Raw genomic sequence first — 12784 nt, 5'->3', positions numbered from 1 at the left:
ACATAATGTTTAATGCTGAACTTGTGTGGCCAAAGCATCAACATCTGCAATAATAAATAGCTTTACCTATTTTCCTTAGTTCCATGGATGTTTCAAATTGTTGTCCAGCAACTATCAGCAAAATTGCAAGGTTAATTCCTGAATAAAGAGATGACTGGAGCTCAAACCCTGTGCGATACCTATAATTACAGAACCACCAAATTCTTATTATATCATCTTATGACGGCAGAAGAAAATAATGTGTAAAAAAATGGTACAAACCAACCTTCTCATGGAAATTTTTACTATCCTCATTTATTGGTTTCCAGGTCCCTCCATTCCCCACCTTTACAAATAGCTGCATTCAGTACTCAAAAATTTTTTTTTTAAATGTGTTAATTGCAACACAGTAAATTACATTAGGGAGTTTAAAATTTTTTCATCAGTTTTTTTTTTAAAAAAACAGAATCTTCGTATAAAATAATGAAACTATATTAAACTGTGCAAAAGAAATTTAAAACCTATTGTAATCCGACACCCACAAGGAGACCATAATTTGATGTTCAAATCTCCTTTTTAGGGTTAGATTCCACTTGTACATTGAACAGTTTTTATTACATAGGAATTGTGTCAATTATGGGCTATTTCCCTGCAGGCCGTTTGTTTGTATCACAAAATGGAATCATTCTTTCATGTACGAAGCAGTATTGCCAGAATCCTGGATCTCAAGGAGCTATAAGAGCAATGGTATAAAATTAGAGAAAGGGCAGGGACCTATTACATTAGAGAAGAAAAACAAGATACAAAACTGGGGATATCATTTTTATATCAAAAGGTTAACAGTGCCATTTTAAATTTTCTTATTAATTTTTTATCCTATACATAAAGTTTCTTTCTCTTCCATGAGTGAGTACAACTATCATGATCAAAAAAAAGAATATGATCAATGAAGTAATGACACAAAAATGTCTTTAAGTGGCACTGTCCATACCAAGGACTTGTAAACCAGGAGTCACTTTATTACTGCTGTGACAACAGAAGAACTAAACATCAACAAAATATTAATTGTGGAAGGGAGAACTTACCAATTAAGGCAGTTAAAATCTGGTTTAATGAACTTTAGGGCATAATACGAGTACCCTCAAATGGACCAGAGGACACAAAGAAAGTCCTTTCAATCCCAGCCAACAAAATTCCAGTAAAACTAAAACCGTTTTTCCCCCTGTATGTTTTGGGGATTTTAAATTCCATATCCTATTGCATTTGATATTTCTCATTTTCTTTCACTATGAAAAGTTACTGGGAAGAGGGCAAACAGGGTGACTTCTCTATGCTACTTATCCATAAATCAAACAGGCCCAGCTTGAGGGCAGACAAGACTTAAACTCCAAGTCAGGACTGCAGTCCCAGGTTTGTCTCCAACCAGCCCCCAACCTCCCTGAGCCACATGTTCCACATCTGTACCTGAGGGTCTCCAATACACTATCCCCAAGGTCTCATGGGAGCCAACATGCCCTGACCAGAAGACTAAGCTTCATTTGCTCCTGTACCCACTGCCACCACCTTCTGAAGTGGATGGAGAAATGCTCCTGTGACTTTCTGGAAGGAGCCATAGGTAGTAATTTCCTGGCATGGGGGGAGAATTCTCAGCCACCATGGTGGAATACAGCTTCCTATTTTGGCTGTACCAAACGTTAATTTCCCTTCCTTACCCTTCCCTTCAACACCTGAGTGATTCTTGTCTACCATATACCATGTTTCCCGAAAATAAGACCCGGTCTTATATTCATTTTTGCTCCAAAAGCTTCATTAGGGCTTATGTTCAGGGGATGTCATCCTGAAAAATCATGCTAGGGCTTATTTTCCAGTTAGGTCTTATTTTCGGGGAAACACGGTAGTACATTATGTACTACTAAGAATTAACTAAGAATAATAAAGGGTCCTTGCCTTCCAGAAACCTATACTGTGGTGGAGGTAATCAGATCCACACACAATTAGTGAAAATACAAGCACAAGTGTCATAAGTATCTTAAAACCACACACATTCAAATCTAGGACTCACAGAAGACATGAGGCCAGCTCAAGAGGCTGGAGATATGGCATGAAGATGGATAGAATTGTTAATAGCAGAGATTTGGAAAGGGAACACCCAGCACAGAAAGTGGTGGGAGCAGAGATGGGAGTTTGGGGAGCTCCTAAGGAACTCCAGTTCAGTTGGACATATATCAGGGCATGGGAAACAGGGCTAGAGGTGGGTTGGGGAAAGTTTGCAGAGTACCTGGAATGATGATCTAAGAGTTTGAATTTTTATTTAATAGGGGTTGGGAACCATGGTGGGTCTTTGAGCTTTAGGAGAAATAAGTTGTCAATCTATGAAGGACAGACTGAAGAGACACCAAGCAGGGAGCCTACTTAGGATACTATTAGAACATTCCTGGCAAGAAAGAAAGAAAAAGTACTGATTGGGGTGGCGGTGATAGGAAAGGATTGGCATGTAGGAGGGAAGGCTCACGAAAGGGATGAAATTGGGGACTGATTGTATGGGAAGATGGATAAGTGAAAGTGATCAAACATTAACCAAAAGTTTAAGCCTAGGAGGCTAAAGAAAGCCTGGTGGCAAGAAAGCAAGACACTGGAAACCATACATTGTGGTGATGACAAAATGACTTCAGCCTTGGACATGTCTAGTCTAAAATACCAGCACCATCTTGAAGTAGAACAGGTGGGCAAAAAGGGGGCAATGTGGAGCCACAGCTTAGGATAGAGGTTGAGCTGGAGATCCCCAGCTAAGGGTACCAAGGTATGGGAGTGGCTGGGGTTACCAGGGAAGAGTGTATAGATGGAGAGAAGAGGGTAGAGGACAGAGCTTCCAACATGTATGAAGGAGAACAAAGAGAGAGAGAGAGAGAGAGAGAGAGAGAGAGAGAGAGAGAGAGAGAGAGAGAGAGAGAGAGAGAGAGAGAAGCAGCAGTTAGAATTAAAGGAGAGTGGAACAGCAATGCCAAGAGCTCTTGTGATGGACGATGTGTGTTGTTGGCTCCATCTTCAAAATATGTCCAGTTCTGACTTACCATTTTCATCATTACCACCCTCGTTCAAGCCACCATCAGCTTTCCCCTGAATTATTTCAATAGTCTCCTGTTTCCTGCTTCTGCCCTTGCCCCTGTGGTAAATTGCTTAATGGCCGCAATTTCCTCCCATTCCACTATGTACACACCTTTGCAATGTGACTTTGCCATTTCTCCCACCCACAGGTGGAGTCTATTTCTCCACCTCCTTGAATTTGGGCTGGCCATATGATTTGCTTTGACTAACAGCATGCGACGAACTGACCTTGCATGAGTTCCTGATCCTAAGCCTCAAGGGGCTTTGCAGTTTCCACCTTCCCTCTCTCTTAGAATATTGCCCACCATGTAAGAAAGCTGGTCTACCAGGATTAGAAACACATGGCAGAGAATAGAGAGTCACCACCAACACCCAGCACCAGCTGACAAGTGTGTTTGAGGCCATCTTGGACCTGCCAGCCCCACTGAGCCTCCAGCTGATTGCAGCTTTAGAAGTGAGCCCAGCACTTTAGGAGCAGAACCAGCAGAAACTGCCTGGCCAATCCACAGAATCATGAGAAATTATAAATCACTGTTTTAAGCCAGTAAGTTTTGGAGTTGTTTGTTATGCAGTAAATGCTAGCTGATACACCCCCTAAAATGTGTTCTTTGCATAACAGTGAGAGTACTCCAGTTAAAACCCATGTCAGATCTTGCCACTCCTCTGTTCAGAACACTCCAATGCTGTATCATCTCACTCAGAGCACAAGGGTCACCTTCTCTCCTGTTTCCTGCCATTCTCTGCTTGCTCGCACCTACTATCCTTGAGCATGCCCAGTGTGCTTCCTCCCCAGGGTCTCTGCCCTTGTTGTGCCCTCCCCCTAGGAACACTTTCTCCACAGTTATCTGCAAGGCTCATTCTCTCACTCCCTTCATATCTTTATTCGCTTTCACTGACCACCCAACCTAAAATTTCAGACAACTCCTTGCAACCCTCCTTTTCCCCCTCCCTGCTTAACTGTCCCCAATGTCCCCCATCATCAGCTCACATCTTCTATATTTTACTGTGTTTGTCTGACTTCCCTTACCAGCAATGCAAGGTCAATGAGGGCAGGGATTCATGCCTGCTGTGTCTTAATCCCCACCACCTGGAAGAGTTGCTGGCACACAGTAAATCCTCAATAAACATTGAGGAAATAAAGGAATGAACAGCTCACTAAGAAGTTAATACCCTGACAGTGGTAGAACAAGGTTCTGGAAGGAGTAAGTCCACCTCCTTCTTGCCCCTATAAATGAATGAAGTTGGGGGAAGAATGCCACCAGCAGAAAACCCTGATTCTAATGGTTTCCTTTGGGAAAAAAGAATGTGGAAATTCCTAAACCACATTTATGGCATTTTTCTTCACTGCTAGCAGAGAGGCAGACACACACACACACAGGAAAAAGACCTGGGTCCCTAGCTACTGCAACTCGGCTCTTTGCAGAGATTGCACATGCTACTGACTAGGGCTGCGGGTTTACCACTCAATGGCACTGTCTCGGCTGGCGTCATCTTTGCAGTCTGAATCCAAAAAGATGTCCTTGTAGATCCTTCCGCACAGGCAGAACATGTCGGGGGCTGGGCCATCACAGCTCTGCAGAACCTGGAGCATGACCTGCAGAGCCTTCTCACGGTCGCCTGCGCTGTTTCTCCTGAAAGGTTTGTGTGATAAGATCATTTACATCTGAATGAAGACATGGTGTACATATGCATTCATTCTGTAAGGGGCTGGATGTAACGATACTGTGCTTTAGCAGGAAAAACACCTCAATTATATTTCAGTTTTCATATTGAAATGTAATAACTGCTTAAGATCCACACCAGTAAATCCCATACAGTCATACTCACTCCCCACTTGATCCCTTCTCTTTAAAGTAGACCTAAACTGGATGAAAACATAAGCAGATCAATGTATTTGGGAAGACAGCAAAAGCAACATGGCAGCCTCCTGTAGCGGGGAGAGCAAGGCCTTCAGAATCTAAGCCTAAATCATGAGAAAGAGACAGTTTGATAAAAGTTCTTTGAAAAGTGGCAGGGCTCCCAAATTCAAAGCCGAGATGAATTTAGAAATGTATCTTAGCATTTTTTGACCTGAAATGCCTTGCCATCCTCAAACAGCAAAGGACTGTAGTAATTCCTGTTTTCCTATCTCATGTTACACCTACTGCGCCAGGAAATTTAGGAAAGTATTTCTATATTTATAAACCACAGTCTTCTCTATTATTAGATTATATGGTAAAATTTTCACTTTGTATATCGGAAACAGATTCCTTAAACAGTTGTTAAAATAATTTTTGCCACAAAATAACCTGAGTTTGTGGCTGTGAAGTATTAAAAGTGTTCTGTGAAGGTTTGGAAGCAAATGTCCATCAGTAGTGGGGACTGAGTAAATTAGCTATGGCTAATGATATTCATATTATAAATTATTAAACATTTGTAAAAAAATGAAACAATTTCTATATAATACTGCTATGGAGAGATCTCCAGAATATATTGTTAAGGCAATGCAGCAAGGTGTTGACTATTGTGCACAGAATGCTACCTTTTATTTAAGAACAAGGGGTATGTGAATAAATATATATTTATTTCTTCAAAATGGAAGAATAAATGAAAACGTAATGCAAGTGGCTACTGATAGGTGGAGGGAGAAAGCATGATGAAAGGGACAGGGATAGTGGTTACACTTCTTGGAATTTGACTTTGAAACTACATAAGTTTTTTAGATAATTATAAAAGAAAATGAAATGTATGTATTTTTAAAAGTATTGCCTGAAAATACTGTATGCCAATGAACATACCATATGAATTTGTGGTTGGGGCAAAACACACGATGAACCTATGCCATCTGATTGATGGCTTACCCACAAAAGAGAAACTAATTCATATGATTTTAAAACACAGCAATTTGACTGTATTTTGTCAAAGAGATATAACCTAAGGAAAAAGTATAAATGCAAATCTTGAATAGTTTCCAGTAATTAAATTCTTAGTGATAATACTGGTCCTGGTATTTTGAAAATATTATATATTTATAGTATAGAATGCAACAAAAATATTAATATCATTAGGAACCAGCTTTTTCAGCATAAGAGATATAAACATAAGATCAAGGAAGTAAAAGTCTTATAGTTCTACATTTGAATTAGAACATCAGTATGAATTCATGAACTGGTTTCCTTAGTTCTGTCTACAGAAAAAATCCAAAACCATGACCAACTCAGTAGCAATGAGAACCTTCACGCCCTAACTGGGATCTGTAAATATTCTCTCTCACTAAAAGGAACCAGGACTCCTTGGAGGAATGGAGGATTCCAGATTTCTAAATGATCCTGGAACATCTTAACATACAAAAAAAGCAAAGAAGCTGCTAAGCTTTTATCAAAAGGACTCAGAAACCAATCTGAATCAGTTTTTGGCCAAAGAGCATTTGAGCATTAAGAAGAAGAATAACTATAAAGGATTGAAATACATCAACTATGTTAAAATGAGTTCATAATGATCTTATAAAACCTCACTGGTCACCTTTTGAGGATGCTAAGGAACCAACTCATTGTTTTTGAACTGATCAAGGTAAAACTGTAGCATAAAGCCTCCTTTTCCTATACAAACTGTACATCAAGGTAACCATGTCATCGATGAGGGGAAATTTCTCTTTACAAAGTATTTGTGTTAATAACACAGGGATTAATTATAAAACTCAAATATCACTATTTTGCAACCCCAACCCCTAATAAAATAATGGATCTCGGCAATGATTGTCAAGGGCTGCTAGCATCACAAAAAGAGAAAAAAACATAAAATACACAATCAACTATGAAGTATTCTTTCCAAAAAAAAAAAAAATCAAACCAGAATCTGAAATAAGTGTCCAGATCTAACTACCAACTTACAGAGGGAAAAGGAGACAGAGGAACTTCCTAAATCTCACCACAGCAAAACCCAGAACTTTGGAAATTCTACAGGACAAATGCTTCTTCAGCAAATAAATCATAAGGAAAAGACAAAAAATAAGAGAAGGGGAAACCTATATACTAAAAAAGACTGAAGAGTCATATTAACCAAATGCAATGCATAGACTTGTCTGGATCATGAGTCAAACAAACCCACTGTTAAAAAAAAGAAAGAGAGACAATTGGGAAAATTTGAACACTGATATTAAGGAATTATTGTTAATCTTTAGTTATGATAACATAATCGTGATTATGTTTATAAAAGTGTCCTTAACCTTTAGAGACACATAATGAACTATCTATGGATAAAATGGCATGACTTTGCTTCATAATAAATCCAGTGTTGGGGTATGAGGGAGTCGGTGGCGGGTGAACAGGATGTAACAAAACTGGCCATGCAGCGATAATTACGGAAGTGGAGAAAGGTTCATAATATTAGTCCCTACTTTAAATAGTTTTGAAATTCATACCATAAAAACAAAAAATAAAAGGTACACATTCTGATTCAACAATTCCACTTCTAGAGTCTATAATATAGAAATATATGTAGTCAAGAATTTTTAAAGAAAATTGTGTGATATTATGGCATTGTTTGTAATAGTGAAAAACTGGAGGTGATCCAAATGTCCATTAACAGAAGAATGGTGAAATATACCATTTTTGATCCACAGTTGGGATCAGAAGATGCAGAGGGCAGATTTAAGTTTTACACAAATTTTCGGCTGTGCAGGTGGTCGGCACTCTTAACTCTTGAGTTGTTCAAGGGTCAGCTGTATTTTGTAACAATGAAACTATGGAGTATCAAGCGACCCTTAGAAAGAGGCAGATCTGTAAGTAATTATATAGAAGAAGTCCATAACAGGTCATGGGGGGGGGGGTTGCTGAGCTAAATAAATAGCATGATCCCATTCTTTGTAGTGAACACTACATACAAATTTACATATATGTTTACGTGCATAGACAAAAGTCTGGAAGGATACACATTAAATTGTTCAAAACAAATCATTGCTGGGATTTGTACAAGATGTTCCTGTGTATACTTCACTAATAACTATTCTGATAAATAAATAAAGAGATTACTCTTAATTTCTTGGCAATTTTACCACAGGCTCTTTTATGCTTTCTTTCTTGAGGACTTGTATGTCAAAACGTCACTGCATCATCCAAGAAGAGAGATTAGTACCTAAAATAGCCTTTCTCAACTGGGGTTCTGCTAGAGAATTAAGCCCTGGAGAAAATTATTTGATTATCTGAGAGACTATTTTCTCTATTCTCCCCCAAATGGTACATAGCTAGCCCCATTCTGTATGCATATGAGAGTTCATTAAATTGATACAATGGGTGCCTTAGGGCATTAGGGCTTAATTATCTTGTGGAACCCAACCAGGGTTGAGAAGGGCTAATCTAGACCCTTGGCGTTCTTCTGCAATAATTAAGCCTGTATTTCAACTCTGACTTTCTCTATTTTCTACCTTGGTCTTGTTCTAATATATTTGATCTTTCCTCTCTTTGTCCACAGACTCCAATTTCACCATCCTGCAAAGCAGATCTCTTGATGAACAGCTCACCCATGATATTCTTTAATTTTTAAGAGCCAACAGTTATCAACCCAACTCAAATTTACTAAAGCATTTAAATAATTTCTATAGTCTATGGTGAGAAAGTAAAAAAGATTAAAACTTTAATGAGGTACAAAATTTCTACATCTATTATGAGCCAACTTTTGAGGTGTGAAATATTCAGGATTCAGAAAAGAATGTACTTAACTCTTTTAAATGCTTAATTATTGAGATGAGTTCAGGGTTGTTCGGTTTTCTTTGGACCAATTGCATCAAGATTTTCCTCAAATTTTTTTCATTACCTTGAAACTTACTCTTGCTACTCAAAACAAAAGGTCTTTTGAGGATAAACAAAACAAACAAAATCAAACATTTGCAAAAAATGAAAAGCAAAGAGATTTTCAGCTTAAAAGCCCCTTTAAGACAGGTGCTAAATAGCTAATCCCTTTAGTGGTTAATAATCAGTTTTCAGATCTGCTTATCATTTTCAGATCCCAAAGTGTCCAAGATCAAACCTAAAGATAAAAACTCCTGTGTTTTAATCAGTCCAGCAACATGTTTCTGACAATAAAGCCACTTCACAATTTAAGAGAGGGGAATGAACTAAAACAGTAGGGTTAAACCTTGGCTGCATATTAGAATCCCCTGGGGAATTTTAAAAACCCTGGTGTCCAGTCCAGGCTGCACTTTACACCAATTAAATCAGAATCTCTGGAGATGGATCCAGGCCTCAGTGTTTCTTATCCTGGACATTCTGATTCAGTAGGTCTGCATCATTGCTAAATCTGCTTCCCAGCCCTTGTCTTATCTGAACTACCAGCAGTATTTGATAGTTGAGCACTCCTTCCTCCTTGGACCACCTTCTTCAGTTGGCTTGCAGGATACGACAATTACCTGGTTTTCCTTCTACTTTAGTCTAATTTTCTGGTTCTTATTCATTTCCCTGATCTTTTAACATCGGAGTGTGCCTGGACACAACCCTTGGACCTTTCTTCTTTTTTAGTACCTAAACTAGATCCCTTCGTGATTATCCAACATCGTGAGTTTTCAAACCATCTATATTCTGATGACTCCCAAATTTTTTTTTATAGTTTTATTTTATTTTATTTTATTTTATTTTATTTTATTTTATTTTATTTTATTTTATTTTATTTTATTTTATTTTATTTTATTTTATTTTATTTTATTTTATTTTATTTTATTTTATTTTATTTTATTTTATTTTATTTTATTTTATTTTATTTTATTTTATTTTATTTTATTTTATTTTATTTTATTTTATTTTATTTTATTTTATTTTATTTTATTTTATTTTATTTTATTTTATTTTATTTTATTTTATTTTATTTTATTTTATTTTATTTTATTTTATTTTATTTTATTTTATTTTATTTTATTTTATTTTATTTTATTTTATTTTATTTTATTTTATTTTATTTTATTTTATTTTATTTTATTTTATTTTATTTTATTTTATTTTATTTTATTTTATTTTATTTTATTTTATTTTATTTTTACAGCCCAGAGCTCCCCCGTAAACTCTAGACTTGCATATCCAAGTGCCTTCTTGACATCTCGTTTACATGTCCGACACCTCAAACTTGATGTTCCCAAAATCAAACTCTTGATCACCCCATCAAACCTGTCTTCTCAGTCTTCTCCATATTGTTTAATAATGGCTACTCCATTCTTCCTGTTTTTCATGCCAAAAATGTTGGAGTCGTGCTTGATTCCTCTAACACCCTTTATTCAATCAACAAATTATGCTGGCTTTTATTTCAAACCATACCTAAAATCGGCCTACTTCTCATACCTCTCACAATTACTACCCTGGTCCAAGTCACTGTCATCTCCTGCTTCTACCCTTGCCCCTCTACAATTTATTCTCAACATAGTAGTCAGAGTGATCCTGCTAAGCCCTAAGTCAGATTGTGTTACTCCTCTACTCAAAACTCTCCATGCAAATAATCTCTGATAAGCGGTTAATATTCAAAATATATAGAGAACTCATACAATTCAAAAACAACAAAAAATCAATCCAATTAAAAAATGGGCAGAGGATCTAAATAGACATCTCTCTAATGAAGACATACAGATGGCCAACACATATATGAAAAGATGCTCAACATCACTCATCGTTAGAAAAATGCAAATCAAAACCACAACGAGATACCACCTCACATCTGTCAGAATGGCTATTATCAAAGAGTCAACACACAACAAGTGTTGGTTAGGATGTGGAGAAAAGGGAACCCCCCTTGCACTGTTGGTGGGATTGTAAATTGGTGTGGCCACTATGGAAAACAAAAGGGAGGCTCCTCAAAAAATTAAAAACAGAATTATCATATGATCCAGTAATTTCATTTCTGGGTATTTATCCAAAGGAAACAAAAACACTAATTTGAAAAGATATCTGTACCCCCGTATTCACTGCAGCATTATTTACAATAGCCAATATATGGAAAAAAAATTAAGTGTCCATCGATGAATGAATGGATAAAGAAAATGCGGTACATATACAACGGAATATTATTCAGTTATAAAAATGAAAGAAATCTTGCCATTTAGGACAAAATGGATAGACCTTGAGGGCATTATGCTAAGTGAGATAAGTCAGACAGAGAAAGATGACTATCATGCGATCTCACTTATATGTGGAATGTTAAAACAAAACTGAACTTATAGATAAAAAGAACAGATTGGTGGTTGCCAGAGGTGGGGGGTGGTAGGTGGGCAAAAATAAAGGGTGTCAAAAGGTACAAACTTCCACTTATAAAATAAATAAGTCTTAGGGATGTAATATACAGCATGGTGATAATAGTCAACAATACTGTATTGTATATTTAAAAGTTACTAAGACCTTAAAAGTTCTCATCACAAAAAAAACCATACCAACTTTAACTACATGTGATGATGGATGTTAACTAGATTTATTGTGATCATTTCACAATATATACATATATCCAATCATTATGTTGCTTACCTTCAACTTACACACTGTTATATGTTAACTATATCTTTAAAAAAAAAAAACCAACAACCTCGTCAGTGGCTCCCATCTCAGAGCAAATGCCAATTTTCTAATTTTCTTCTTTTTTTAAAATTAAAGTTTATTGGGGTGACAATTGTTAGTAAAATTACATAGGTTTCAGGTGTACAATTCTGTAACACATAATCTATATATCATATTGTGTGTTCACCACCCAGAGTCAGTTCTCCTTCCATCACCATATATTGGATCCCCTTCACCATCATCTACCTCAAATGCCAATTTTCTTACAATGACTTACAAGGTTCTACAAGATCTAGCTCCCAGTTATTTCTCCAACTTCATTTCTTACCATCTACTCCACTTCACCTATATTTACATGGTATGTTCCCTCATTTCCTTCTGATCTTTCCTTCATGTCACTCTCTAGTAAGTGAGGTCTTCTCTGAGCACTCAACTTACAACTGCAACCTCTGTGTCCTACTAGCCCTCTCTATCACCCTAACCTTTTAAAATTATTTTACTTATTTTTTTATTGTCCCTCCCCATTTGACAATGTAAACTCCAAGACGGAAGGATTTTTTTTTGGAGGGGGCGTGGATCTGGTCTGTTTACTGCTGTACCCCTTCGTGCTTAGAAGTGGAAGTGGCACATAGTAGCTGCGCAACAAATGCCTGTTAAATGAATGACAAACTGAGCAAGTCTAAATGTACTGACATGGAAATATCTCCAAGCATTTATTGCTAAGCGAACAACAACAACAAACAAAAATAACAGAATATCTCCTGTACGATCTGTAGTTTAAAAACCCTGCAGCATAACATATCTAATAGTATGTAAATATATAGAAAATTGTCTGAAAGGATATACACCAAACTGACAAGAGAGGTTACTTCCGGAATATAAGTGGGATTAGAGATTGGAACTCAAAGGACAACTGCTTTAAGTGTTGTTGTTTTGTTTTTCTTTTCAAAATTTCACAAGAATATATTAACATATTCATATATTATTTCCTCAGTAAAATGCAGAGTGAAAACAGAACACTGGACTGGGAATCATATAGAGTGAGATTCTGGTTACTTTCACACTATTTACTATCCATTTGAATTTTGAGCACGTTACTTATCCTTTCTGTGCCTCAATTCAGCATTTTAAAAGTATATTTGACATTGCTTACCTCACAAGGTAACTCTGAGCTACAGGTCTGCCAGTGTATTGATCTG

The 12784-nt window shown here is 36.8% G+C and overlaps 1 protein-coding gene across 1 annotated transcript in view; it reads right to left on the bottom strand.

Annotated features, from left to right (window-relative positions):
• MAP3K15 (mitogen-activated protein kinase kinase kinase 15) overlaps positions 1–12784 on the bottom strand; it is a gene marked incomplete at both ends in the record, with an annotated part of 116552 nt that overhangs the window by 45793 nt on the left and 57975 nt on the right. Inside the window, 2 exons of the mRNA XM_081043113.1 lie at positions 67–179; positions 4545–4715. Coding sequence (XP_080899239.1) covers positions 67–179; positions 4545–4715 — 284 coding nt within the window. The remainder of the gene's footprint in view (positions 1–66; positions 180–4544; positions 4716–12784) is intronic.

Source organism: Rhinolophus hipposideros (assembly GCF_964194185.1).
Source record: "Rhinolophus hipposideros genome assembly, chromosome: X".
Lineage (NCBI taxonomy): Eukaryota > Metazoa > Chordata > Mammalia > Chiroptera > Rhinolophidae > Rhinolophus > Rhinolophus hipposideros.
The sequence above is the reverse complement of the archived record's forward strand: the minus strand, read 5'-3'. Positions and strand labels throughout refer to the sequence as shown.